This window comes from Choloepus didactylus, chromosome 21 (assembly GCF_015220235.1).
Source record: "Choloepus didactylus isolate mChoDid1 chromosome 21, mChoDid1.pri, whole genome shotgun sequence".
NCBI lineage: Eukaryota > Metazoa > Chordata > Mammalia > Pilosa > Megalonychidae > Choloepus > Choloepus didactylus.
In genome coordinates, this window is record NC_051327.1 from 16,836,249 (window position 1) to 16,862,669 (window position 26,421).

At 38.4% G+C, this 26,421-nt stretch overlaps 1 protein-coding gene across 1 annotated transcript in view; it reads left to right on the plus strand.

Moving 5' to 3' along the window:
• Positions 1-26,421, plus strand: part of BAZ1B (bromodomain adjacent to zinc finger domain 1B) — a 74,154-nt gene that overhangs the window by 43,040 nt on the left and 4,693 nt on the right. Inside the window, exons 8-16 of the mRNA XM_037814174.1 lie at positions 2,082-2,220; positions 2,731-2,864; positions 4,634-4,739; positions 5,681-5,779; positions 7,734-7,911; positions 9,470-9,652; positions 22,862-23,009; positions 24,088-24,235; positions 26,110-26,225. Of these exons, the coding sequence (XP_037670102.1) occupies positions 2,082-2,220; positions 2,731-2,864; positions 4,634-4,739; positions 5,681-5,779; positions 7,734-7,911; positions 9,470-9,652; positions 22,862-23,009; positions 24,088-24,235; positions 26,110-26,225 (1,251 nt within the window). The remainder of the gene's footprint in view (positions 1-2,081; positions 2,221-2,730; positions 2,865-4,633; positions 4,740-5,680; positions 5,780-7,733; positions 7,912-9,469; positions 9,653-22,861; positions 23,010-24,087; positions 24,236-26,109; positions 26,226-26,421) is intronic.

Here is a 26,421-nt window from a genome sequence, read left to right on the forward strand (position 1 = left end):
CTTTGCTTGATAGTGTTCTTTCAAGTTGTAAAAAAAAAAAAAAAAAAAATGCCAATCTAATTTTTCAGAAACACAAGTTGGTGGTGTACACTTTATCTAACTAACCAGCAGGTGGCATCTGTGAGTCCCCTATACCCCTCAAGTCAGTTCTCCCCAACCTTGTCTCCACGGTGTGTGGGGAAATGATTCTTGTGGGGTTCAGTTTGTGAACTCAGTTTGGGTGTGTTGCTAGAGCCGTCTGCCCTGAATGTGAGGCGTGTGTCCGGGTTGCCAGGGAGGAAGGACAGCTTTAAGATTCAAATCTCCCAGGTTCCCGAAGATTCAAGGCTGCCGCAAGAGTCTAAGCCTTCATTTTGGATCCATCCCAGACCCTCTCTCTCGCTGACCCACAAACCACTGGACTTGGTGCAGCGTCCCTGGGTTTTCCGAGCGGGCACTCTTTCTCAGCTGTAATCTTCCAGGACCTCTGCTGAGGGAATGCTGTGCTACGTCACAACTGTGCGCCGTCCCTCAAGGGAAGCCCCGGGCTGCCGTGCCGTTCAGGGGCGCTCTCAGCCCGACACAAAAATGGTTGAATGGGGCTTCTCAGCCCCCCGCTCTTCACACAGTTCCTCCTTCCCAGCTCTGGGGCAACTGGCGCAGCTCTGGGCTGTGGGCACGGCCACGGGCAGGAGTTTATCCAGCCCTCCAGGGATCCAGCTACAAGCCACGGGGCTTCTCCCTCCCTCCGGCTCTCCCCTGCACTCCCCTGGTTCCAAGGGTATCTGCCGCGAGCTATCCTCCACGGCCAACGCCGAGAGGCTAGCTCAACTCGCTCCTGTCATGTTTTGCTGCGCAGTTTCCACCATCGGAACTGCAGCCGCTCCTGGGTTTTTCCCTTTTTTTTTTCTTTTTTAAAAGAACCAGTCTGTCTCCAACCGCCAACTCCCAGCTTCCCCACACCGCAGCATGGCTGCGGGTCTTCCAGCCGGCCTACGTACTCGTTTCAGAACGCAGACTCCTGGTGTCACCAAGTATACAGCCCCTATGGTACTAGGAGCCCTCATCCAACTGGCGCATCGCTGAAACCAGTTCTCTGGGTCACCTTCTGGTTTTTATCTAGTATTTTTCATGGAGATGTTTTTTTGTCCTCTCTCACCTAGCTGTCATCTTAGGTTCTCTCTGTTTCTTCTTGAGTCAGTTTTGGTAGTTGGTGTGTTTCTAGGAATTTATCAATTTAATTTAGGTTATCCAGTTTGTTGGCATACATTATCTGTAAGGTCAGAACAGATCGACATCTTCTCTTTTTTTCCTTAAACCTTAAGTAAAGGTTTGTCAGTTTTGTGGATCTTTTCAAAGAACCAGCTTTTGGTTTTGTTAATTTGCTCTATTAATTATTCTCTACTTCATGTATCTCTTCTCTAGTCTCCATTATTTCCTTCCTTCTGCTGGCTCTGGGTTTTCTCTTTTTCTCTTTCCTTGAAGTATACAGTTAGGTTATTGATTTTGAGAACTTCCTTTTAAAGTAAGTTTTTACTTGTATAAATTTTCTCTGAACACTGTTTTTACTGCATCCCATCAGTTTTGGTATGTTGCTTTTTGGTTTCATTTGTCTTTAAATATTTTCTAATTTCCCTTGTGATTTCCTCTTTGACCCATTGATTAAAAGTGTGTTATTTAGTTTCTACGTATTTGTGAATTTTCCAGTTTTCCTTCTGTTATTGATTCCTAGCTTCATTGTATTATGATTATTGAGATACTTTGTATTCATCCTTTTTTAAGGATTCCCTGACTGCGCCTTTCAGAAAATGTTTCAATTAATACTATCTTAAGAACTGTTACAGATATTTCTTCAGGATTGTTTTAAAATATCTTAATAGGAAGTTAATTTTGGAAAGAGAACATTTTTCATTGAGTCTAGCTGAGAATTCATCAAAATTCAAGGAGCCTAGGAGTATCAGATATCAATTGTTTTCTTACATGTCCTTTCTTATCTATAGCTTGATGAACATGTATCAGCCTTATACCTGCCACTTTTCTCTCCATATCTTATTTAATTTGTAAGAGTGAATTTACTCATTGCGTCTTTTTATCTTTAATAGTGAAATTAGAACGTGAAGCTGAAGAAGAACGAATACGGAAACACAAAGCAGCTGCTGAGAAGGCTTTCCAGGAAGGGATAGCCAAAGCAAAATTAGTTATGCGTAGGACTCCTATTGGTACAGATCGAAACCATAATAGGTATGTTATTAAACTTAATTTTTATATCTTGTAGGGCTATTATATTGTTATTAATTACAAAGCTGTCTAAAGTACTAAGAATAGACATGCTCCTTTGAGTTTGGAAACAGTTGCTTATCCCACGTGTATTAAATATTTAGTATGCCAAATGCTAGGATTATAAAATTGAGTAAGACATGTTCCTCCCTTCAAAGATCTCACAAATATGAGGCTGAAATTATTGTGAGAAATGAGACATAATCCACATAGGTGTCTTTAAAAATGGTAATGTATTTTAAATGCACACAATGTGTGGAACCTAAAGATTGAAATATTAAAAGTTATAAAAATCACAGATATTAAATGAATCTTGCATTTCAAAAATTTTGGTGTACTTTGCTTTACCGTATTTATAATTTGCATTTGTTTGGAGTTATGAACAGAGAGGGAATTCTCTCTTCCCCAACAATAGAATCATCCTGCACTCCTGATCTGTTTATTATCCCATTGATACATGGTTGTGATTTGTAGATATTGGCTCTTCTCGGATGAAGTTCCAGGATTGTTCATTGAAAAGGGCTGGGTACATGACAGCATTGACTACCGATTCAGCCATCACCATAGAGACTGTGCAGACTCTCCTGATGAGGATTACTATCCTCGCAGTAAGTATATCTGGTAGTTATTTTACTCTGCTCACATAGGGCCAACATTAAGGACTGCCTTTCCTCTTGAAGAATTTCTTCATTGCCTTCTTAGGTAGATGTATTTGGGTGGGGTTAGGAGGGCATGAAATGCACAGAGAAGAAAGGAAACGAATACTTGATTACCAACTTTGTTCCAAGCTTAGTATGCAAAGGTAAAGACCTTGCATATTAGAATGTTTGGATACTAGGATTTATAGGAGTAGTTGTCAGACTTCATTCCTTGGGACCTTCTTTGTAGGTGCCTCAAGGGCTGAGATTGAGGTAAGGGGGCCAGGAAGGCAGGGTTGTATATCCTCTTTCTCCACTTTTTAAATTAATTTGTTCATATCTGTGGAGCATTTTCTGCGTGGCAAGCGTTTTTTCATATTCTTTGGGTACAGTAGCAAACCGTCTTGTTAGACAGATAAGGTCCTGATGTCATTTAACTAAAATTCTAGTGAAAAGAAACACTGCTAACATCTAACTAAATAAATGTTACTGAGAATGAAACTTGAAGGAGCACTGATAATGTTCTTTTTCTTGATCTGAATGCTGGTTACAAGGGTGTGTTCAGCTTGCAAAATAAAAACAAAAGTGTGCATGTATTTCAAAAAAGAAATTTTAAAACATTTTTTATGTTAAATTAAAATAAGATGGTTGTGCTAGACCATGCTTTCTCAACTTCGGCATTTTAGGCCCGACAGTACTTTGTGGTGGAGGGCCATCCTGTGCATTGTAGGAGGTTTAGCAGCATCCCTTTCCTGTGCCCACTAGATACTAGTAGTGATAACCTAAAATGCTTCAGAGATTGCCAACTGTCCCTCCTTGGAGGCAAAAAGGTGTTTCCATGTTGAATTATATTACACTATTAGATTGTAGCCCTTAGAAGAAAAGTAGTTTTGATAGCCCTAGTAAATACTCAGGTGAGGGCAGTTCTATTTGAGAGCAGTAAATATGAAGTCAGGATCCTCAGATATGGAAGAGATTCTGATGGGCTGAGGGACTGTGATTTTATAATGTGTCTCAAAAGCTCAGTGGCTGTCCTTAGAGAATAGATCCTGTACACAGTTACAGCCCCCAAGGGAAGATTGGGCATCCAGATCCCTTCGCTTCTAGAGCATCTGGTGCATGTTTTTTCACCTTTTTTAGTTTCACCTGGGCAGGGTCTTTCAAAATTACCTGACTGAAAAATCTAAACAAGGTTGTGTGTTAGTAGTATTACAGGGAGATGTTGCAGGTTAACGGAAAGAGAACCAATTGTAATATTAGGTAAGGCCTCAAGTACCATGATGTCCTAAAATGGACTTTGATAAGTTGGCTTAAGATACTGATGTCTTACAGAATGTAGGGACTGGTTTACAAAAAAGTTAATCATATTGTTTGATACGTGAAGCCTCCTGGGGTAAACTGCAGTAATTTATGTATTTTAATTGTCTCTGCTTCAGCACAGGCTCCTTTGCTCTTAATATTATTTTCAAGGAATAAATTATTTGCTTTGATATTTGAAGAGTATTTGGTCAACCCTCTCCATTCTAAGTGGTAATACTCAAACTCTGAACTATACAATTATTCAACTATATATAGAGCATGTTACTGATAATCAAGAGAAGTTACCATCTGTTGGACATGTGGATATATTTAATATGCTGTATCCATGTCATTGGTTGTTGGGTTTGACGCTGTGTACTACTTAGGTTTGAAATTAGGAATTGGGTATTTATTTAACCTAATGTATGAATCTTTCTTAGGTAAGAAAGCAAACCCAGGCAGAAGTACAAGCATGAACACACAACATGGGCCATCAGCAGAAATTGCTGTAGAGACCACCGTACCCAAACAAGGACAGAATCTATGGTAATGTGAGCATTTGTCTGGTTGCTCTTTCTTTTTCCTTTTAATTGTTAGGAAAGAAAATATTTAATATAATGACATCATTGAGTTAGTAATTATTTATTAAGGCCATTTTGTGTGATTTTGTTATATCTTAGTGTATTGCTTTAAAAGCAGACATAGTTTTAAAATTTTTAATACATTTTATTTAATCCATTGTATCCAAAATGTTATCATTCCAACATGTAATAAACATAATAAAACATAATAAGGTATTTGTTTTTTTTTTTTTTTTTTTGTACTAAGCCTTTGAATTCTAGTGTGTATTTTACATGTAGCACCACATCTCAATTCGAACTAGCCACATTTCAAGCACTTAAGAGCCACCAGTCATGATTTTTTAATGAGAAAATACTTACTATTCCTAAGGTTTGGAGTTCGGTGTTTTTTTGGTTTTTTGGTTTTTTTACCTGTAATATAACCTTGTATATTATACAGTAGTTCTTACCTATCATTGGAAATGTTTTTCACCCTTTCTGGGAATAGAAGCTTTTAAGATTTTCATTCTTTTTATTAAAAAGAGAAAAAAGTGTATACAGAATTATTAGTCTTCCTTTGTGTGCAATTCTGCTTTTAGTCAGGGAGCTAGGTTTTGAGGGTCCCTTATGCTTGGTGATTGTGTTAACTACTTTTGGTTTAGTGACTTCTTTTATCTTTTAGTTTTGGATATAGATTTATACTTTGAAGGCTTATGGACAAGTGTGCCTATTAACTTGAAGTTATCATATGTTTCATTTTATATCAGAGTAGGTAAAATTGACTGGTGTGCTAGGATAAGCTTAACATTAGGCCACTCAGAAGCAGGGAATTCTTTGTTCTTCAAGTCATCAATGCTAGATCCATTTCTTAGTGTTTGATTTTTTTTTCCCCCAGAGTTTTCAGGTCTCTTTTTGCCTCTTCTGCAGGTTTTTGTGTGATAGTCAAAAGGAACTGGATGAGTTGCTAAACTGCCTCCACCCTCAGGGAATAAGAGAAAGCCAGCTTAAAGAGAGATTAGAGAAGAGGTGAGGATTTTCATCTTGAGCTGCACGTATTTCTATTTCATTATTATTTATTATCAATATTTTAGGTTTTCTCGCTTACCCATAGAAGCTATTATTATTTTTTTAATGTTTGTAACCCTTTTATGTTCATATTTCTTGGTATTTTCTGACACATTGTTCTTACTTGAAAAAAATATATTTGTTAAACAACGTGTATACAGGATAACAGGATAATGCATTGAATAGTGTATGCCAAGCGTCAAACTGTGAGCATCATTGTAGTTAGGCCTTGCAAATGGAGTAATGGAGTCCCAGATCTTCAAAAACTGTCAATATTCATAATAGCCAAAAGGTGTAAATAACCTAAGTGTCCATTGTTGATGAATGGATAAACAAAATGTGGTAGAGCCATAAAAAGTAAAGAAGTACTATTACATGCTACAACATGAGTGAACCTAGAAAACATGCTATGTGAAATAAGGCAGACACAAAAGGCCATATATTGGATGATTCTATTTATATGAAATAGAATAGGGAAAACCATAGAGACTGAAATTAGAGTAGTGGTTGCCAGGGAGTTGGAACGTGGGGGAAATGGATAGTGACTACTAATGGGTACAGGTTTCTTTTTTGGGGTAATGGAAATGTTGTGTAATTAGATAGTGGTGTTGGTTGTACAACTTAAAAACCACTGAAGTGTACTCTTTTAAGTGATGTATTTTATGTTATGTGAATTCTATCTCAAAAAAAAAAAAACCCTTCAAAATTAGTGTCAACTCCATTTAGATTTTCTAGTGCTATTACTCTTGTTTAAGTCATTGCATCCTTTTTCTCTTTATGTCACAGAGAACAAACCCAAGATTAAGGTAATCATGACAAAAATGTAATTATAGTGGTAGACTTTGCTATACTCCCTCCTCTCCCCACTGGACAGATCAAGTAGATAAAAAATAAGGGCAAAGAGTAATTGAATAATCAGTATCTCTCAAATAGAGACTATAGATTTTTTTTTGTTATATCCATTGAACATTTATAAAAATTGGTCATATACTTAGCCACAAAAACAGTTTCAACAAATTGTTTTAAAAGTAGAGACCTTCAGGATACAGTCTCTGATCATAGTGCAATCAAATTAGAAATCAGTTCTATGAAGGTGACCAAAAAGATCTTAACTGCTAGTTAGTTAAATACATTCCTAGATAACTCTTACTTCTAAAGAGAAATTAAAAGGGAAACTTAGAAAGCAATGAAGAGAAAACCAGTGTGTTTAGTGAAGTTACATTCAGAGGAAAATAGTATTAAATACCTTCATTATTAAGAAAGAGGAAATGTATCCTAAGTACTCAACTTAGATGACCTTGACAAGCTTTAGTGTTCATTTTGGTATAGAAAGCCATCAGTAAAGCTTATAGCCTACTGGAGTAGAGTCTATAAAGACTCCTTATTGCTGGGGCATCAAAGGGTTAATCTTAATGTAGGGTGAATGAGAAGGTCCTTGTATAGGTTTGCAGTTCAGGTTCATGTTTCTTCTGTGTTATGGAGGATTCCAAGCAGATGTCTTAAAGTTGTCACAGGTTGGTAGCAATTCCTGGCATCTGATACAAACAACTGCACATTCTCTCTGGAGGTACACAACTTCAAACCATGCCTTGAGGAATTGCCACATGTAAAATTCCATGAAGCTCATAGTTTTAAAAAATCACAAAATACACAAAGAAACAGGGCACCCAGAATGAGAGCTAGCAAAAAGCAACAGCTTCAGATGTTAAAAATGATCAAATAACAAAAATGCCATGTTTAGAATGAATCAAGAAATAAATCTGAAAATTTGTGCAAGAAACAAGAGACTATTAAAAAACACCAAGGAGAGACAAAAAAAGATCCAAAGTTTCTTCCAGAAATAAACATGTCATTCAGGTAGTTGAAATTTAAACATCTTCAAAATCTTTTTCTATCACCGCCCCCTCCCTTCTAGGTACCAGGATGTTATTCATTCTATCCATCTTTCCCGGAAGCCAAATTTGGGTCTTAAATCCTGTGATGGCAACCAGGAGCTCTTAAACTTTCTTCGAAGTGATCTCATTGAAGTTGCAACAAGGTTACAAAAAGGGGGACTTGGATATGTGGAAGAAACATCAGAATTTGAAGCTCGGGTAAAAATATATGAATATACCCTCTTTTGAAAGTTGTATTCATAGAAACTCAATTTAGGGTTGTTGCCTGATGTTTTTCTTGACTTCCCAAGATAGCCCTAGAAATTATATGTTTGGATTTTTCTTGAAAGATACGTGGAACCCAGAATTCTCTTACGTACATGAGATTATTTTTCCTTTGTCAGCTTCCACTGTTATCTGGAAAACCTTAATCGTTGGCTCAGAACTTTTGTTCAGAAAGAGCTTTTCTGTTAAGCCAAATGGAAACTGGTCATCCAGTCATTATATAACATTATTTAATATTTCTTTTGCCATGTGACACCTGTATGAAACAAGTTTGCTTATCTTGTTTTTGTTCAGTTTTTACATCCAGTCATCTCATTGGAGTTATGTTTATGTTGGGCTTTTCTCATACTGCTCAATGGTCTGCATTTCAAGACCTGTTTACAGTCCTGGCATTTACTGTTCACAGGCCCCCTTAAGTGGTATAGGCAAAATGGTTCAGGAGACTCCCAGGCCCCACATTAGATAGGTTTAGGTATCAAAGCTGGAGAGATGACTGTTACCCATTGATTATTATTGTAAGTGTTTTTACTGATCTTACATCCCACATAATTCCAGCCATTAATATTTGTGTTTTTTTCCCTAAATTATTCATATGCATAGGACATATGTATTATTTCTTTTACTTAGTCTTTATAAATCACTTTCAGGCTACATAATAATCCATGGATTTGAAATGATAAGCTTCTGCTGTAAGAATTTTGTGTTTCTTTTTGTTTGCTTCTTATAATTGGAAAATTATATATGCATTTTATATATGCAAGGTTTTTTTATTCTTTTTAATTAGTCTTGTGATAAATTCATGACACATTTTCCAGGACAAAGGATTTAAAGATTTATATGGTTCTTAATGATTTTAAAGAATTGCTCAAACCAGAGGATTTTGCTATTTTCAAACCCTACACACTTACTTTTTTGTTTATTTAGCAAATATTTTTCATTTGCCTGCTAGGTGCCAGGCCCATGCCTTGGCCTGCACTGGGTTATCATCATTTTTCTTTGTTTCTGCTTGTAGGTATAATATGGTATCTTTTAGTTTGCACATCTTATGTGACTGATAAAGGGTAGTGTGCAGTGTTTAGGAGCATTATTTTGATCAGGTGGTTTAGCTTCTGTTTCCTCATCCATAAAATAGATGTGAGACTTAAATGAGACCAAGTATGTAAAGCTTATTACCTGGCATATAGTTAGTAAGCACTCAGTAAATTTTGATTCTTCTTCTCAGCTTGTCTTTTCCTTGGGACTGTAGGTTGACATGGGAGGCACTCAGTAATTGTTTACTGGATCGGTGACTTATGTAACTTCCTTAAGTAGAGGAAATTTCAGCATATGGGCACCCTTCAGGGAAAGGAAGTACATGAGCCTTTCCTTTAAATGAATGGCATATGGCTCCTTTGATATTTAGGTCTAGGCTGATTTGAATTTAGTTGGAAGGTCTCCTTTCATCTTTTCCTTGGCTTTTCTCTCAATCTGGTTTTTAAATGATTTCCTGTAGGTGATTTCATTAGAGAAACTGAAAGATTTTGGCGAGTGTGTGATTGCCCTTCAGGCCAGTGTCATAAAGAAATTTCTCCAAGGCTTCATGGCTCCCAAGCAAAAGAGAAGAAAACTTCAAAGTGAAGATTCAGCAAAGACTGAAGAAGTAGATGAAGAGAAAAAAATGGCAGAGGAAGCAAAGGTACTTAGTTACTGAAGATGTGATATTATCATTGTATAGAAGAGTGTGATTTGGCTTTAAATAGTCTAATCCTATGCTTTTTAGCCATTGTAAGCACTGTCTCCTGCACCAATGTTTCGTTTTTATTGCTTTCTACTTAATTATGATTTTAAAACTGGTCTATGGAAATATAGGGAGTTAGTGGCAGGGCCTTTAGGGCTGGATGGTGGTCAGAGTGGGTTCCTTTCCCCTTTTAAATCCAGTGCTGGTTTCCTTTGTTTTTTAAAAGGTGGGTTGTTTTTTGTTTGTTTGTTTGTTTTGTTTTTCATGTAAAAGTTGCATGCTCATTTGATTAAATGAGAGGTAAGTAAAATGAGAAACAGCTGTCACCCCAGTTTCATTCCCCAGGGATATTACTCTTTAATAGTTTGATATGCTGTTCTGTGTACTTACAAAGATGCTTTTATTGGATTTTTACATAATGGAATCCTACTGTATATAGTGCTCTGCAATTTCTCACTCAGCAGTATATCCTGGGCATCTATTCCCTCTCCCCATCATTCCCTATAGGTCTACCTTATGTTATGTTTGTTTTTTAACACTTGCATTTCCTACTGATAAATATTTGGTTGTCTCCGGTTTTTCTCTATCAGAATAATTAGCAGTTCCATTTTGTCCATTTTGTGTGTTAGATCTCTTCTTAAGATTATTAAAGAAAAGAATTTGGCAATACCTGGTCAGTATCCAATGTGGAATACTTCTCCCTAATTTTAGATTTTCCTCCCTCCCCGCCCTCCCTAGTTTCCTCACTCCCTTCCTCCCTTCTTTCCTTCCATTAAGGGCCAGTCACCATGGTAAGTCTGGAGGTTACAGAGATGAGTAAAAGCCGTAAGTTTAAGGGTGGGAGACAGAGAAGCTGGAGATAGTTATAGTAGTGTGACAAGCGCCAATGACAAAGAGCAATATCCTGGGTTCACCCGAGAGGGATACCTAGGGCAGATTAAACGTCCCAGAGGGGATAACACATAAGCTGGATTTTGAAATAGGTAGGAATTAATCAGATTATGGAAGGAGGCATAGACCTTGTTAAATTGAGCTGAAATTGTTCTCCTTTTCACTGATAATTAGTCCTTGTTTTACCCTCCCAGTTTATACAGAATGAGTCTACTTCTTTTTCCAAAGTTCCTCAGATATTTGTACATGGTTGTCATGTTCCCCTATGTTTCATTTTGGGTAAGGGGTAAGCAGGGAAGAGAACTAAGATCCAGTAAGATAAAGGCCTAATTATGAATTCATGACTTGGGTTCAGAGACTTGATATATGTATGCCACCATCTTACTGGGATTTAGTTCTCACCTTCCTCTCTGCTCTTTTAAATGGTTTTGTAGCACCTAGGTAAGATGAAGTCTTAAGACAATAATAGTTATCTAGTCTCCTTTGCTAAATCTCTTCTCGGTAGGCAGAATATCTTGCCTGGCTGAGTATTTATTGCATGGGTTTTATTTTTAACTCAGTTCTGTACAGGAGAGCTGCTTTCTTTATGTGATTCTCTTAAGAGTCAGATCTTTCCTTGCCATTTCTTTTCCTGGAACAACATTCTCTTCTCATTGAGTAGCTGTAGAATTCAACTCTATAGTGAAGTACTTCTTTCTAACTTGTCCGGTGAGGCTTTATTCTTAGATTCGTTAGGGAGGGAATTATGAGCACTTTGAAGGTTTAACCTAATGGAAAGCATGGAAGAGTTTCTTGGCAAATCAATTAGGTTCCCAACTAAGTAGTTCAGCAATGTTCTGCATTTTAAATGACATTATGCCTTGCAGCTCCCCACCAAGGGTGACTTTTGCCACAGCTCTGAAATTTTCCACTGTCCTTTGCTTTGAAGGTTTCCACTTTGCAAGGGCCGGAGTATTTTCAACTGACTCTAGGTTGTTGCACAAGCTATATCAGTTTCTAATCTGGACTTTAATTGCTTTATTTGTAAAAATAGATTGTCTTTCAAATCCTTCTTTGTAGTAATTGATGATTTTAAATATTAATGCTTATTTCTCCTCAAATTAAATGGAAAGACAATATATAATTTGGCAAATTCTGGGTTTTGTTTAGCTCTCTGGTTGCATTTGTCCTGACAACCTCATCTTCTGTTTTTCCCATATTAAACATTCTTTTGTGGAAGAATATGATCTGAAGCTTTGTGTTATCCCTGTCAGGATATGATATCACGTTTCTATTGTTAAGCAAAGGGATTAATGGTGGCTTGCATTGTAAGCTGGCTTCCCCTTGATTCTTTTGAACCCATTTCTAACTAGGAACTCGTTATTTAAATGCTGTGTGATAGAGGGTTGGAATTTTCCACCAGAATAGTGTGTCTAGCCTTCCAGCGGTAGTGCAAGGGCATGGTTTTTACTGGATGTTAGAGGTCAAGCTTTTTCTTGTAACAGGTTTTAATTAAAAGCTGGTAGTGCTAATTTTTTGTGTGTGTGTGTTTTTGTTTGTTTTTGTTTTTAATAGGTGGACTATTTGGATTTGTGCAAGGTGGGGGGGAACCAGGATGCTCTTCCAGATCTTGAGTGCCTTATGTTCTTCCCCTGACAGTTAGAGGCTGGTTGGAGTTCAGGCTGGTCCAGGTGGATGTGACAGGATGCTCGTGATCACCCAGCATAGATAATGCAAGAGCATTGCGTTAGCAGTTTGGAGACCTTGATTAGTGCTAGGATTAAACTGCTGAAACCTTAGACAAGCTCTCTTCCCTTGTAAATAAGGGGTTATAAACAAATGTTCATAACAGCATTATTCATAATAGCCAGAAAGTGAAAACAGTCCAAATGTCCATCCACTAATGAATGGATTAACAAAATGTGATATATCCATACAGCGGAATATTATTCGGCAATAAAAAGGAATGAAGTACTAGGACATGCTACAACGTGGATGAACCTCAAATATATGTCACTAAGTAAGAGAAGCTAGTCACAAAAGGGCCACATGTTATATGTTTCCACTTATATGAGATGTCCAAAATAGAAAAATCCATGGAGACAGCAAGTAGATTATTGGTTGCCATGGCCTGGGGGATCAGGGTTTGGGGTAGTGTGGGGAATGATTGTTGATGGGTACAAGGTTTCTTTTGGGGGGGGGAGTGATGAAAATATTCTAAAATTAGATTATGGTGATGGTTATACAACTACAAATATAAGAAAAATTATTGAACTGTATACTTTACAATAAATAAATCTATTTTAAAAAATAAAGGAATTACAGACTAATTTCCAGGGTCCCTTCCAGTTTTTTATTTTATATGTTTTGTTTTCTTTTGACGAGGCCAGATGAGCTATTGAGTGCTCAATTTTATGATTTATAGGGAGTAAAATTTGTAGCAAGTAAAAAACATGACTTTCTTGTATACATGTGTGTAGCGTTCGTCCACTAGAGGACAGTAAAGCCATTTGTAGCCATTCCCTGCCTGTTTTTAGTAATACCCTTTTTAGAAAACTGAACCTAAAATTCTTAAGTTTTTCCTTTTTTTAAATTTTTATTTATTTACTGTAACTTTTTATCTTGAAATAATTCCAAGTTATAGGACAGTTGCAAAAATAATACAAAACCCAGAGAACACCAGCATCCCTCCGTCTATTCAGATACCCAGATCCACAAGTTTTTTTTTTTAATTCAGTTTTATTGAGATATATTCACTTATCATACAGTCATCCGTGGTGTACAATCAACTGTTCACAGTACCATCATATAGTTGTGCATTCATCACCCCAATCTATTTTTGAACATTTTCCTTATACCGGAAAAAGTAAAAATAAGAATAAAAAATAAAAGTAGGAAAGAACACCCAAATCACCCCCCCATCCCACCCTATTTTTAATTTAGTTTTTGTCCCCATTTTTCTACTCATCCATCCATACATTGGATAAATGGGGTGTGATCCACACGGCTTTCACAATCCCACTGTCACCCCTTGTAAGCTACATTGTTACACAATCGTCTTTAGGAGTCAAGGCCACTGGGTTGCAGTTCGACAGTTTCAGGTATCTACTCCTAGCTATTCCAATACATTAAAACCTAAAGTGGGTTATCTGTATAGTGCATATGAGTGCCCACCAGAATGACCTCTCAACTCCATTTGGAATCTCTCAGCCGCTGAAACTTTTAGTTTGTTTCGTTTCACATCCCCCTTTTGGTCAAGAAGACGTTCTCAATTCCATGATGTCAGGTCCAGATTCATCCTCTGGATTCATACCCTGCATTGCCAGGGAGATTACACCCCTGGGAGTCAGGCCCCACAAGGGGGGAGGGCCATGAGTTCACCTGCTGAGTTGGGTTAGCTAGAGAGAGAGGGTACCACATCTGAGCAACACAGAGGCACTCAGGGGAGACAATTAGGTACAATCAGTCCTAGCCTCTCCTTTGCAGTAACGAGCTCCGTAAGGGTAAGCGCCAAGATAAAGGGCTCGGTATACCAAATAGCCAATCCTCAGTGTTTGTGAGAACATCAGCAACAATCCAGGTTAGGAAGTCCAGCACTTCCACATTTTCCCCTGGCTCCTCAGGGGGCGCCCTGCATATATATTTTTATTTTCTGCCCAAATTACTTTGGGATGTGTTGCTGTTTCACACTAACCTGTACAGACCTATCAGGTCTCACTTCCTATTAAAAGTTCCGTGTAATTATGGTATTTGAACAAACTGGACAAGTTAAATTGTTTAGGAAATATAGATCCTGCACCAACTAAATGTCTCTTCCCTTGTCTCACATGGAATTTGAAGTTTTAAAACACAATCAGTATCATCCTTTACTCTTTGGCCCAATTTGCCCTAAACCTAACTAGATCTGCTTCATTCATATCTCTTATTGAAGTCTGGACTCTTTCTCAGCTTTTTAAAGTTGCTATATGTGCTAATACTGACATTCATATATGACAAGTTCTACCTCTGAGTTTCAGGTATCACACAGGTATCCAAAGTTCCAGGGATCAGTCAGGTTATACACAAAGGGATCAGCATCTCAGAATCTGGAGATAGCTGTTACAATTCAGGAATATGTGACTGCTGTAAGAGCTTACAATCGAGGGACCATTACAATAAGTGTTCCCCTCAAACTGTGCTCTAAGATTCAATTATGAGTTTACACATTGTAGTTAGTCTGTATTGATGAGGCATTATAGTTTTTGCCTTTGTTTCTGGCATAGTTCACTCAAAATGCTGTCCACAGGCAGATCCACAGTTTTGACATTTTGCTACCTTTGCCCTTCCTTCCCCCCTCCCTCCCTCCTTTCCTCCTGTGCCAGTTCGAATGTATTATGTCCCCCAAACACCATTATCTTTGATGTAATCTTGTCTGGGCAGACCTATCAGTGTTAATTAGATTGTAATACTTTGAATGTTTCCATGGAGATGTGCCCCACCCAACTGTGGGTGATGACTCTGATTGGATAATTTCCATGGAGGCGTTGGCCCACCCATTGGGTGGGTCTGAATTAAATTACTGGCACACTATAAGATCAGACAGAAGGAGCAAGCTGCTACAGCCAAGAGGGACACTTTGAAGAAAGCGCAGGAGCTGCAGATGAGAGATATTTTGAAGACGGCTATTGAACACAGACTCTTGCTCCGGAGAAGCTAAGAGAGGACAAATACCCCAAGTGCAACTAAGAGTAACATTTTTGAGGAACTGTAGCCTAGAGAGGAACGTCCTGGGAGAAAGCCATTTTGAAACCAGAACTTTGGAGCAGACGCCAGCCACGTGCCTTTCCAGCTAACAGAGGTTTTCCGGACACCATTGGCCATCCTCCAGTGGAGGTACCTGATTGCTGATGTGTTACCTTGAACACTTTATGGCCTTAAGACTGTAACCAAGTAAACCCTTTTTATAAAAGCCAATCCATTTCTGGTGTTTTGCATTCTGGCATCATTAGCCAACTAGAACACCTCCCTTCTTTCCTTTTATCTGTCTTGTTTTCTGAACATTTCAGAGCAGGTTGCAGACATCATACTCCTTGAACACATAATACTTCCATGTACCTTTCCTACAAACAAGGATATTCACTTATGTAATCACTTTAATGAAGTGCAGTTATCGGATTCAAGAAATTTGTTGTTGTTCCGGAGCTTATATTCTATACGCCAGCCTTTACTTATATCCTGGTAATGTCCTTTTGAGCCTTTTCTTTTCTATTCTTAGATCCCATCCATTGTCATATATTGTATTTGATCGTCATTTCTTTAGTTTCTCTCTCCCTTTTTTTTTTTTTTAATTTGTGGAAACATATATACAACATAAATCTTCCATCCTAACCCTTCCCAAACATTACATTCAGTGGGATTAATCACGTGTTGCAGTACCCTCATCACCGTCCATTACTTCACCTTTCCCTTGACCCTAAATAGAAACCATTTGTATACTTATTTTGTATTCACTCATCATTGCCCCTGTCTCCCACCCCTGGTAACCTGTACCCTATTTTCTGTCTCTGAGTTTGCATATTCTCTGATATTTTCTTTGTGGTTACCTTGGGGATTAAAATATCCTAATTCTGTAACAATCTCATTTGCTTTGATACCAACTTAACTTTAGTAGTATACAAGAACTATGTTTCTATACTCCTCTCCCGCCACCTTTATGTAGTTCTTGTTACAAATTACTTATTTGTACATTAAAAGTCCAAAACCATTGATTTATTACTACATTTTATGCATTTGGCATTTAGATCCTGTAGGAAGTAAAGAGTGGAGTTACAAATAAAATATACAGTAGTGCAGGTATTTATATTTACCCATGTCATTTTCTTCACTGGAGATCTGTTTCTTCCTGTGGCTTCAGTCAGTTGTCTAGGGTCCTTTCCACCTGCTAAGCTCCCCTTAGCATTTCTTGAAGAGTTAGCTGGTCTAGTGGTGATGAAGTCCCTCAGCTTCTATGTATTCTGGGAATAATATTTTAATATATTCCTCTTTTTTTGGTTTAGAACCTTGACAACATCATGTTGAGTGAAATAAGCCAAATACAAAAGGATGTAACACTGTATGATCTCACTTATATGAAATACCTAGAATATGCAAATTCAGAGACAGAAAGTAGATTACAGGTTTCCAGGAGCTGGGGGTAGGGGATGGAGGGGAGAGGGACGTGAAAAATTAAATTATTGCTTAAGAGGTACAGTTTCTGTTTGAAGTGATAAAAAAGTTTGGGTGATGCACTACCTGACTTTGAAGCATATTACAAAACAGCATGGTACTGGCATAAGGACAGATATACTGATCAGTGGAATCGAATTGAGTGTTCAGAAGTAGACCCTCGCATCTACAGACAACTGATCTTTGATAAGGCAGTGAAGCCGAAGCAACTGGGAAAGAGCAGCCTGTTCAATAAATGGTGTTTGGAGAACTGGATATCCATTTCCAAAAGAATGAAAGAGGATGTCCATCTCACACCTTATACCAAAATTAACTCAAAGTGGATCAAAGACCTAAACATTAGCACCAAAACCATAAAACTCTTAGAAGAAAATGTAGGGCAATATCTTAAAGATCTTGTGATAGGAGGTGGTTTCTTATACCTCACACCCAAGGTGCGAGCAACCAAAGAACAAATAGACAGATGGGATCTCCTCAAAATTAAACACTTTTGTACATCAAAAGACTTTGTCAGAAAAGTAAAAAGGCAGCCTACACAATGGGAGATGATATTTGGAAACCACATATCAGATAAGGGTTTAATATCCCGAATATGTAAAGGAATCCTGCATCTCAATAACAGAAAGACAAACAATCCAATTAAAAAATGGGCAAAAGACATGAACAGACATTTTTCTGAAGAGGAAATACAGATGGCTCAAAAACATATGAAAAAATGCTCAACTTCACTGGCTGTTAAGGAAATGCAAATCAAAACCACAATGAGATATCATCTCACACCTACCAGAATGGCCATTATCCAAAAAACAGAAAATGACAAGTGCTGGAGAGGATGTGGAGAAAGAGGCACACTTATTCATTGTTGGTGGGAATGTAGAATGGTGCAACCAGTCTGGAAGACAGTGGAGGTTCCTCAGGAAGCTAAATATAGATTTGCCATATGACCCAGCTATTCCATTGCTAGGTATATACTCAGAGGAACTGAAACTTAAGACACAAACAGACATTTGTAAACCGATGTTTATTGCAGCATTATTCACAATTGCCAAGAGATGGAAACAGCCCAAATGTCCATCAAAGAATGAGTGGATAAACAAACTGTGGTATAGACACATGATGGAATATTATGCAGCTGTAAGACAGAACAAAGACATGGATCATGTAATAATGTGGATGAACCTTGACATTATGTTGAGTGAAGTTAGCCAGAAACATAAAGGACAGATTCTGTATGGTCTCACTAATATGAAGACATTAATGAACAAACTTTGGGAGTTAAAAGCTGACAACACAGGCAACCAGGAGATAGAAAGAAGGCAGAGACCAGCCATTTGATGCTGAAGGACTACAGAATGTTTAGGATTGATTGCATAGATCCAGAAATAGATAGCATAATAGTGTGTGATGGTAGCACAGTATTTTAAGTACATTGAACAAAGATGTCTGTGAGTAAAGCTGAAAGAGGTGGGATAGGAGAATGTATGACACCAGAGGTAAAGATAGATGAGAAAGACTGGGACTGTATAACGTGGCAGAAACTGGAGTGGCCAATGACTGTTACTAAATATACAAATATAAAAATGTTTTTGCATGTGGGAAAGCAAATGAATGTCAACCATGTAGAGAGTTGAAAAGGGGATGGTATTCAGAAAAAACATAATCAAAGCAAACTGGAGTTTATGGTCAACAGTAACATTGTAATATACCTCCATTAAATGTAACAAAGGCAATATGCCAATGCTAAATGTATATGAGAGGGATATAGGGGAGGAATATGGGATTCTTGGTAGTGGTATTTGCTGTCCTTACTAGTATATTGTATTGTATGACGTTGTTTTTCTTTTTATCATTTTTTTCTTATTGCTAAAAAAAAAAACAAAAAAAAAACAAACAACTTTTCTTGTAGTAATCAATATGTTCAAGTGCTGATTGTGGTGATAAATGTACAACTTTATGATGATACCATGAACAACTGATTGTACGCTGTGGATAAATGTATGTGAATATAACTCTATAAAATTGTAGGAAAATATATATATTGGAGTAAAAAAAGTGTTGGAGAAAACATGGTGAGAGGGATGATGCCTCACCAATATGGACTAACTACAATGTGTAAACTCAGAATTGAATCTTAGAACATAGCCTAACGTGGACATAATAATTGTAATAGTCCCTAGATTGTAAGCTCTTACAGCAGTTAACTCTATCCCTGAATTGTAATGCCTGTCTCGAAACTTTGAGATGCTGATCCCCTAGCGTATAACCTGATTGGTCTCTGGAACAATTCATATCTCTGAGACACCTGAAACTCAGAGCTAGAGCTTGGCAGATATGAATGTCAGTATTAGTGCATACAGCAACTGTCAAAAAAAAAAAAAAAAAAAAAGCTGAAAAAGAGCCCAGACTTCAATTAGTGAAATGAATGAAGCAGGTCTGGTTAAGACCAGGGCAAGCCAGGCCAAAGGGTAAAGGTTGAAACTGATTGTGTTTTAAAACTTCAACTTCCATATGAGACCAAGGGAAGAGATATCTATTTGGTACAGGATCTAAATTTTCTAAACGGTACAACTCTACAGTTGCTTTGTTCAAACACCACAATTTCATGGAACTTTAAATAGGAAGTGAGATGCGGTAGGTTAGTATAGGCTGGAGTGAAATAGTGACACATCCCAGAGTAATTTGGGCAGATAATAAAAAATATATTTACAGCCTCCCCCTCCCCAGCCCTGAGGATCTGGGGGAAGGTGCGGATGTGTTGGACATCCGCACCTGGACTGGTGTTGATGTTGTCGCAAACATTGGGGCTGGTGGTTTGATGTGCTGAGCCCTTGATCATGGGACTTGCCCTTATGAAGCTCGTTGCTGCAAAGGTGAGTCTAAACTTGCATGTAATTGTGCCTAAGAGTCTCCCCCTGAGTACCTCTTTGTTGCTCAGATGTGGCCCTCTCTCTCTAACTGAGCCATCTCAACAGGTGAACTCGCTGCCCTCCCCCCTACGTGGGACCCGACTCCCAGGGTTGTAAATCTCCCTGGCAATGCAGAATATGACTCCTGGAGATGAATGAGGACCCGGCATCGTGGGACTGAGAGTATCTTCTTGACCAAAAGGGGGATGCAAAATGAGACGAAATAGTTTCAGTGGCTGAGAGATTGCAAATGGAGTCAAGAGGTCACTCTGGTGGACATTCTTATGCACTATATAGATAACACCTCTTAGGTTTTAATGTATTGGAATAGCTAGAAGTAAATACCTGAAACTACCAAACTCCAACCCAGCAGTCTGGACTCCTGAAGACAATTATATAATAATGTAGATTACAAGGGGTGACAGTGTGATTGTGAAGACCTTATGGATCACACCCCCTTTATGTAGCGTATGGATGAGTAGAAAAATGGGGATAAAAACTAAAGGACAAATAGGGTGGGATGGGGGGATGATTTAGGTGTTCTTTTTTCACTTTTATTTTTTATTCTAGTTCTGGTTCTTTCTGATGTAAGGAAAATGTTCAGAGATAGATTGTGGTAATGAACGCATAACTATGTTATCATACTGTGGACAGTGGATTGTTTACCATGGATGATTGTATGGTGTGTGAATGTATTTCAATAAAACTGAATTTAATTAAAAAAAAAAAAAGTTTGGGTGATGGATGTTAGCAGTTGTAGCACAATATTGTAAATGTAATGAATTGCACTTGTGAAAGGGATTAAAATAGAAATTTTGAGTTGTATATTTGTTGCTACAATAAATTTTTTAATGACATATGACACTTATTCTGAATATTTAAGTTGATGTTATTTTCTGTAATATTAAGTCTTCTTTTTTTTTTCATGCATCCAGAATCCAAAAGAGAGAGAGAGGGAGAGGTGCTCTTTAAAGAGCTCCTGAGCAGGGCCTTGGTAGGGCTAATCCATCTGGAACCACATAGGTGGGAGGGCTGTGAGTTCACCTGCTGGGGTAGGGAGAGGGAAAAGCTGCTGCAGCAGGGAAGAGCTAGAAAGGATTCAGAAGTATCTAAGAGATAGAAAGATAAGAAGCTTGCAGTTTGTGAGGCAAGCAGATCTTGGAACATGGCTTCCCTTCATAGCACACAAATCTGTCACAGAGGCATTTTTCTTTTTTGTTTGCAGTGAAAGCTGAAAGCAGACTATAAAGATGGTATCTGGAGTCTTTTTTTATACCCTCTCTCTTCCTTCCCTGGTTTTGCCACTGAAGTGTTCCTTACCAGTTCTGCCTGGACTGTTCTGGGAGTCTCTCAACTGACTGTCTCACCCACTCTCCACTCCTCTCCTGCAGTGCTCACTGACTCTTCTGGCTCTGTTGCAAGTTGGTTGCCTTTGTAGATGGCTGGCTTTGTGCAGTCTGGTGCGTTGGCCACAAAAGAGGGATGGAGCATCGACTCATCTAATGATTGCCTGGGAGGAAACTGTGATGGATGGAGCTGATGTTCGAGGGGGACGGCTCTGTAGCCAGGTTGCTGAGCCTCCCTGCAGTCAGCCACATCAGACTCGGAGTAGAGCTTCAACTTCCTTATCCTCATTTTTGAATGACAATTTTGCTGAATACAGAATTCTTAGTTGGCAATGTTTTGCTTTCAGCACTTTAAATATATCTTACCACTGTCTTCTTACCTCTATGGTTTCCAAGGAGAAACTGGTCTTATTGGGACTCCCTTTTGAAAGCCTCTGCTGTGGCTTTCAGAATTCTATTTTTGGCGTTTGTCAATTTGATTATAACATTGGCACAATGTAGATCTGTTTTTGGGTTTATCCTGTTTGGAGTTCATTGAGCATTGGATGGTCTTAAATTTCAGTTTATTCATGTCTTTCATTAAAATTGGGAAGTTTTCAGCCAATATTTCTTTGAATATTCTCTCTGCCCCTTTCTCTCTTTCTTCTTCTGGAAATCCCACAGTGCATATGTTGGTATGCTTGATGGCGTCCCTCAGTTTCCTCAGGCTCTATTCACTTTTCTTCATTCTTTCCTGCTTCTGCTCCTCAGGCTGGATGATTTCAGTTGTCTTATCTTCAAGTTCACTGATTCTTCTGCCAGCTCCGATCTGCTGTTAAACCCTTCTAGGAAATTTTTTGTTTCTGTTACTGCGGACTTTAGCTCTTTTAGTTCCTTTTCTTAATTTCCATCTCTGTTGATATTCTCTTTGTGTTCATCTTTCATTTTCTTGATTTCCTTTATTTTTTATCCATGTTTTCCTTTAGTTCTTTGAGCATATTTAGTACCCTTTTTAAAAAATTGAATTAGTGGATTTAAATTAAAAACGTGTCCTCATCCTGAAATGCTGGGATTATCTTTCTATTCCATCTTCCATGTCACATTAAATCACATAAATGTGAATAAGCTGAGGATTTTTAAAACCTCCTTCAAATGTATATTTTATAGGGGAGAGGTAGTCTATCACTGAAATTCCTAGTTACATTTCCCCCCATCATGTTTTACTTGGACAGAGTCTAAATTAACACACATTTTCTGATGAGGGGAAGAAGCAGTGTGGGTTATGCTGAGGTTAACTGGCCAGAATGAAGTCAGCTGGTGTTACCCTGGGACTTTAAAAATTTCATTTTAGTTAGAAGTTGGTGATAAAGCCAAGAGAAATATTTTGTATCATGTACTTAGTACTTTAATGTATCTATAATACATTAATAGAATGCTTTATAGGTAATATTTACCACTTACAGGCCTATAATCTTGAATTATATTACACCTTAGTCCAGAAACTGATAATCTTGGGAACCGAAGTTTTATTAACTACAATGATGTCATCATAAACTAGCATTTACTGGCATTTAAATGATACTTTTAAGTGGACTTCACTAGAAGAGACTAGTCTCTAGTCATTCCCCTTTCCCCCCTTCATTCTTTGTGTGACCTTTGGCAACTTTTTTCACCCTTTGGACCCTTGATTTCTTATATAAAATAAATGAGTTATACTGGAGAAGCTCTGGAAGGTAAATATACTCAATTCTCTATTTTATTCTTAGTCTTTTCTCAACATATACTCTTTGTCACTATTATGTAAAGACTCCAAATTCAAGTCTTTGAAGTCATTATAGTAATGTTGCCCTGGTTCTGTTTAGGTTGCATCTGCACTGGAAAAATGGAAGACAGCAATCCGTGAAGCTCAGACTTTTTCCAGAATGCATGTTCTACTTGGGATGCTTGATGCCTGTATCAAGTGGGATATGTCAGCAGAAAATGCTAGATGCAAAGTTTGTCGAAAGAAAGGTATATTTAGATCAAAGTTGTCAGTCTGAGTATATTATGGACTAGGGTCTCCACTCCCAGGATCTTCTGTTCTCTCCAAAAGAATTCTGTGTATGTAGCTTTTAAGTGTGATGGGGCAGGTTTTACCTTTTCTTTCCAAGTATGTAAAATGCTCGTCTTTGAAATCATATGCTAGGAAACCAAAGCAGGCCCTTGATTGCTCAGTTTAGGATATAAAATAAGACCAGTTAATCTCTCCAACCTTTAGACTTTTTACAGGGGGCAAAATTAATTAATCTTAAAATTTTAAATACATTCATTATCTCAGAATTTTGGTTATCTCCAAGATAGATGCTACCGGCAGGGGGCAGTCTTTGTACATTTTAAAGACTACTCAGGCCTACAGAGCAAGGCATTTGAGATTCTTTAATGTTGAGGGCGTTCAGATCCCATGTGTGTGAAAGAAACTTTATGATTAAAAGCTCCCCAGTGATTGACTTCTCAGAGGCTAAAGTTATTTTGTGAATTAGTCTGTGGTTTAATTCCCCAGGATGAAAAGACCTATGTAAAATCATACGGGAGCTGGAAAAAGTTGATTTAGAATTAAGGTTGGAGAGAGGACATGATTGTGTTAGGATGGTTCAGTATATTTTCAAAGGTAGGGAAACAGAAGGGCTTAAGAGAAGCCTTGTCGTATCTGCGTTGGAGAACATTTGGGGGTTTGCAGTGGAAGGAGGACAGAAAATGTAATAGTTCTTGGGGGATTTGAATCATCTCTTAGTTAGAGAGGAGAGCAAGTGAAATTTCCCTTTATTACTTTGTTTTTGCTACCTCCTAGTAAATGTTAACTGTCCTGTCCTAGCCCTGGGTAGATTTTGGGATGTAAAATCAGGAGAACCGAGCCCTTAATTACATGTAGTCTAGTTTATGCTATTTCTTTTTGCAAAAGAATTGCTTTTTTTTTTTTAATGGGGGAGTGCTATACTGTTAGAATGTTTGTTCTTCCCTGGCGTTAATTGAGGGGTCAGCGGCTCTTTCTTACAACTCATATACTGCTGCCACACTCCAGACAGTGTCATGGAAGTTTATTTCTTTGCAGGTGAAGATGACAAACTGATCTTGTGTGATGAGTGTAATAAAGCCTTCCACCTGTTTTGTCTGAGGCCGGCCCTCTATGAAGTACCAGATGGTGAGTGGCAGTGCCCAGCTTGCCAGCCTGCTACTGCCAGGCGCAACTCCCGTGGCAGGTGAGAATTTTTTCTTTTAAAAATAAACAGCTTTCATAATGAAGCTCCAGTTATTCAAACTGAATGATTATCAGGAGCTTTAGTTCATCTTTTGGGTACAGAGGCTGGTAATTGAAGGTACCATAGTAGGAGCTCAGAGGGCTCTGATTTGTAATTCTAGCTTAAGGTTAACATTTCTGGTTTTCACTGCCAGCCACATTCTGTATATTCTCCTGACCATACTGTCTTCTCAAGTAACAGTATATCTCCCTTTGTCTTTTGCTTGCACACTGTCTACTTACTTTTTTGTGATTACTTCTGCAACCACCCCCTGCTAAAAATCCTCAAACCCACTACCTTCTTTGCTCATACCAATAGTTATCCTTCTTATGATTAGAATGTTGGTATTGGCTTGGACATCTTCCTCTGCCTTATCCTCCATATCCATTCCTTTGCCAAATGCTATCGATTCAACACCAAGAAGTCTTGAATCAGTCTCCTGCTCTCCATTCTCCACTGTCCCTGCTGTCATTTGGCCCTCCTAATCTCTCACCTGGGCTCCTTCAATGACATTTCAACTCCTCTTCCTTACCTCATATTTTTTCCACTCTTATCCATCCAGCCATTGTGATTGAGTGACTTAACGTTAGGCACTGATCTGCTCATGTCACTTTTCCTGTTCATAAGCTTTCCATGTTTCCATTCCCTTTAGAATAAATCCAAACTCTAGCCTAACATTTGTGACTCTTGTTACCACCGTACTAGCCTGTGTTTTCATGATCTCTAGTTCCCATCTTTATGTGCTTGTCACAGACTGCTCATTATTCATCTTTGCTGTTTGAGCTTTCCTCTCAGCTGGGAATGGTTTTTCTCCCCAGAACTCCAAAATGGGTAAACTGCCGTCGCCCAGCTAAAATTTTGCTGCCTTTTTGAAATGACCTTAGATCCTTAGCATTACTTGTTCCTTCTCTGTGTTCCAACTGAGCCTAAATCTCTAAAATAGTATTTAGTGTGCCCTGTCTTTATGGGTAGTTTTGTACATGACTGATTCACCATGAGCTTATTTGTGTCCTGAGAGTGAAGTTGGTACTTTGTTCATTGCCCTAACTCTAATAAGGCAAACACAGGGCCTTGCAAAGAGCTTTGAGATGCCTAATATCTGCCAAGTTATTACTGCTGTTTTCCACACTGGAATTTGAGGTTGTGAAAGGGCAGCTTATAGGCACTCCAGCTTGGCCTTTCTTTTAAAGAGCAGAGCCGTTTGATCCTGACCCCACCTAGCAGTATTACTCTGTTATTTCTTACACCATTCCAGCTACACTTAGAGAGATATGAGGCATGCTCCTCTGAAATGGGGGGCTTGGGACCAGCTGTTCTGAGCTGGGATTACCATTGCTTTGATGTCACAGTCATCTGCAAGCTGTTTCAGCTCCTGGAAGGGGGCCATCAAGGTGGAGTAACACCTGTCAGGGCTCTGTTTATCCTTTCAGCTCACTCTAGAATTGGGGACAGCTTTTAATACCTGAAATGTTACATTATCTGGCTCTTTTTTTTTTTTTTTTGAGACAAAAAGAAGAGTGTTTTGTATTGTTTTGTGTGGTGAGGGGCAGGGTTGCATTCTGGTTTTGATTTTTTTTGTTTGTTTGTTTTTTGTTTGTCATTGTTGTCTTGCCCCAACCATTTGGGGCCTGGTGGAGAGAGCCATGTTGTTGAAGCTGAAGTTTTCATTCTTTTCCCTGTGTCCTGGCCTGGATTCAGGTTCCCTCCCCTTGTCATCAAAAGTTTCTAGTCTGTGAAGAGAAAAAAGTTCCCAAGTTCCTTGTAGGACATTAGCCTTTCTCAGGGCCACTTCTGGGCTACAACCATGTTCCCTGAATGCTTTTTCCTCCTCACAGAAATTATACCGAAGAATCTTCCTCTGAGGATGGTGAAGATGATGAGAGCAATTCAGAGGAAGAAGAGGAAGAAGAGGAGGAGGAGGAGGAAGATTATGAGGTGGCTGGTTTACGATGTAAGTATTCAGTTTGCCTTCATGGTTAACCTCACAGTCTCGCAAGTTGACTTGGAATGGCTGGTTTGGCATTAGATTAACTGGTATCTCCATCTTGTTGTTTTCCTAGTTTCACACTTGTTGTGGCTGTGGGGTAACTCAGCTACCATATTTTCAATTTAGTCGTTGAAGATGCCATTTAACCACCTTCCCGGTA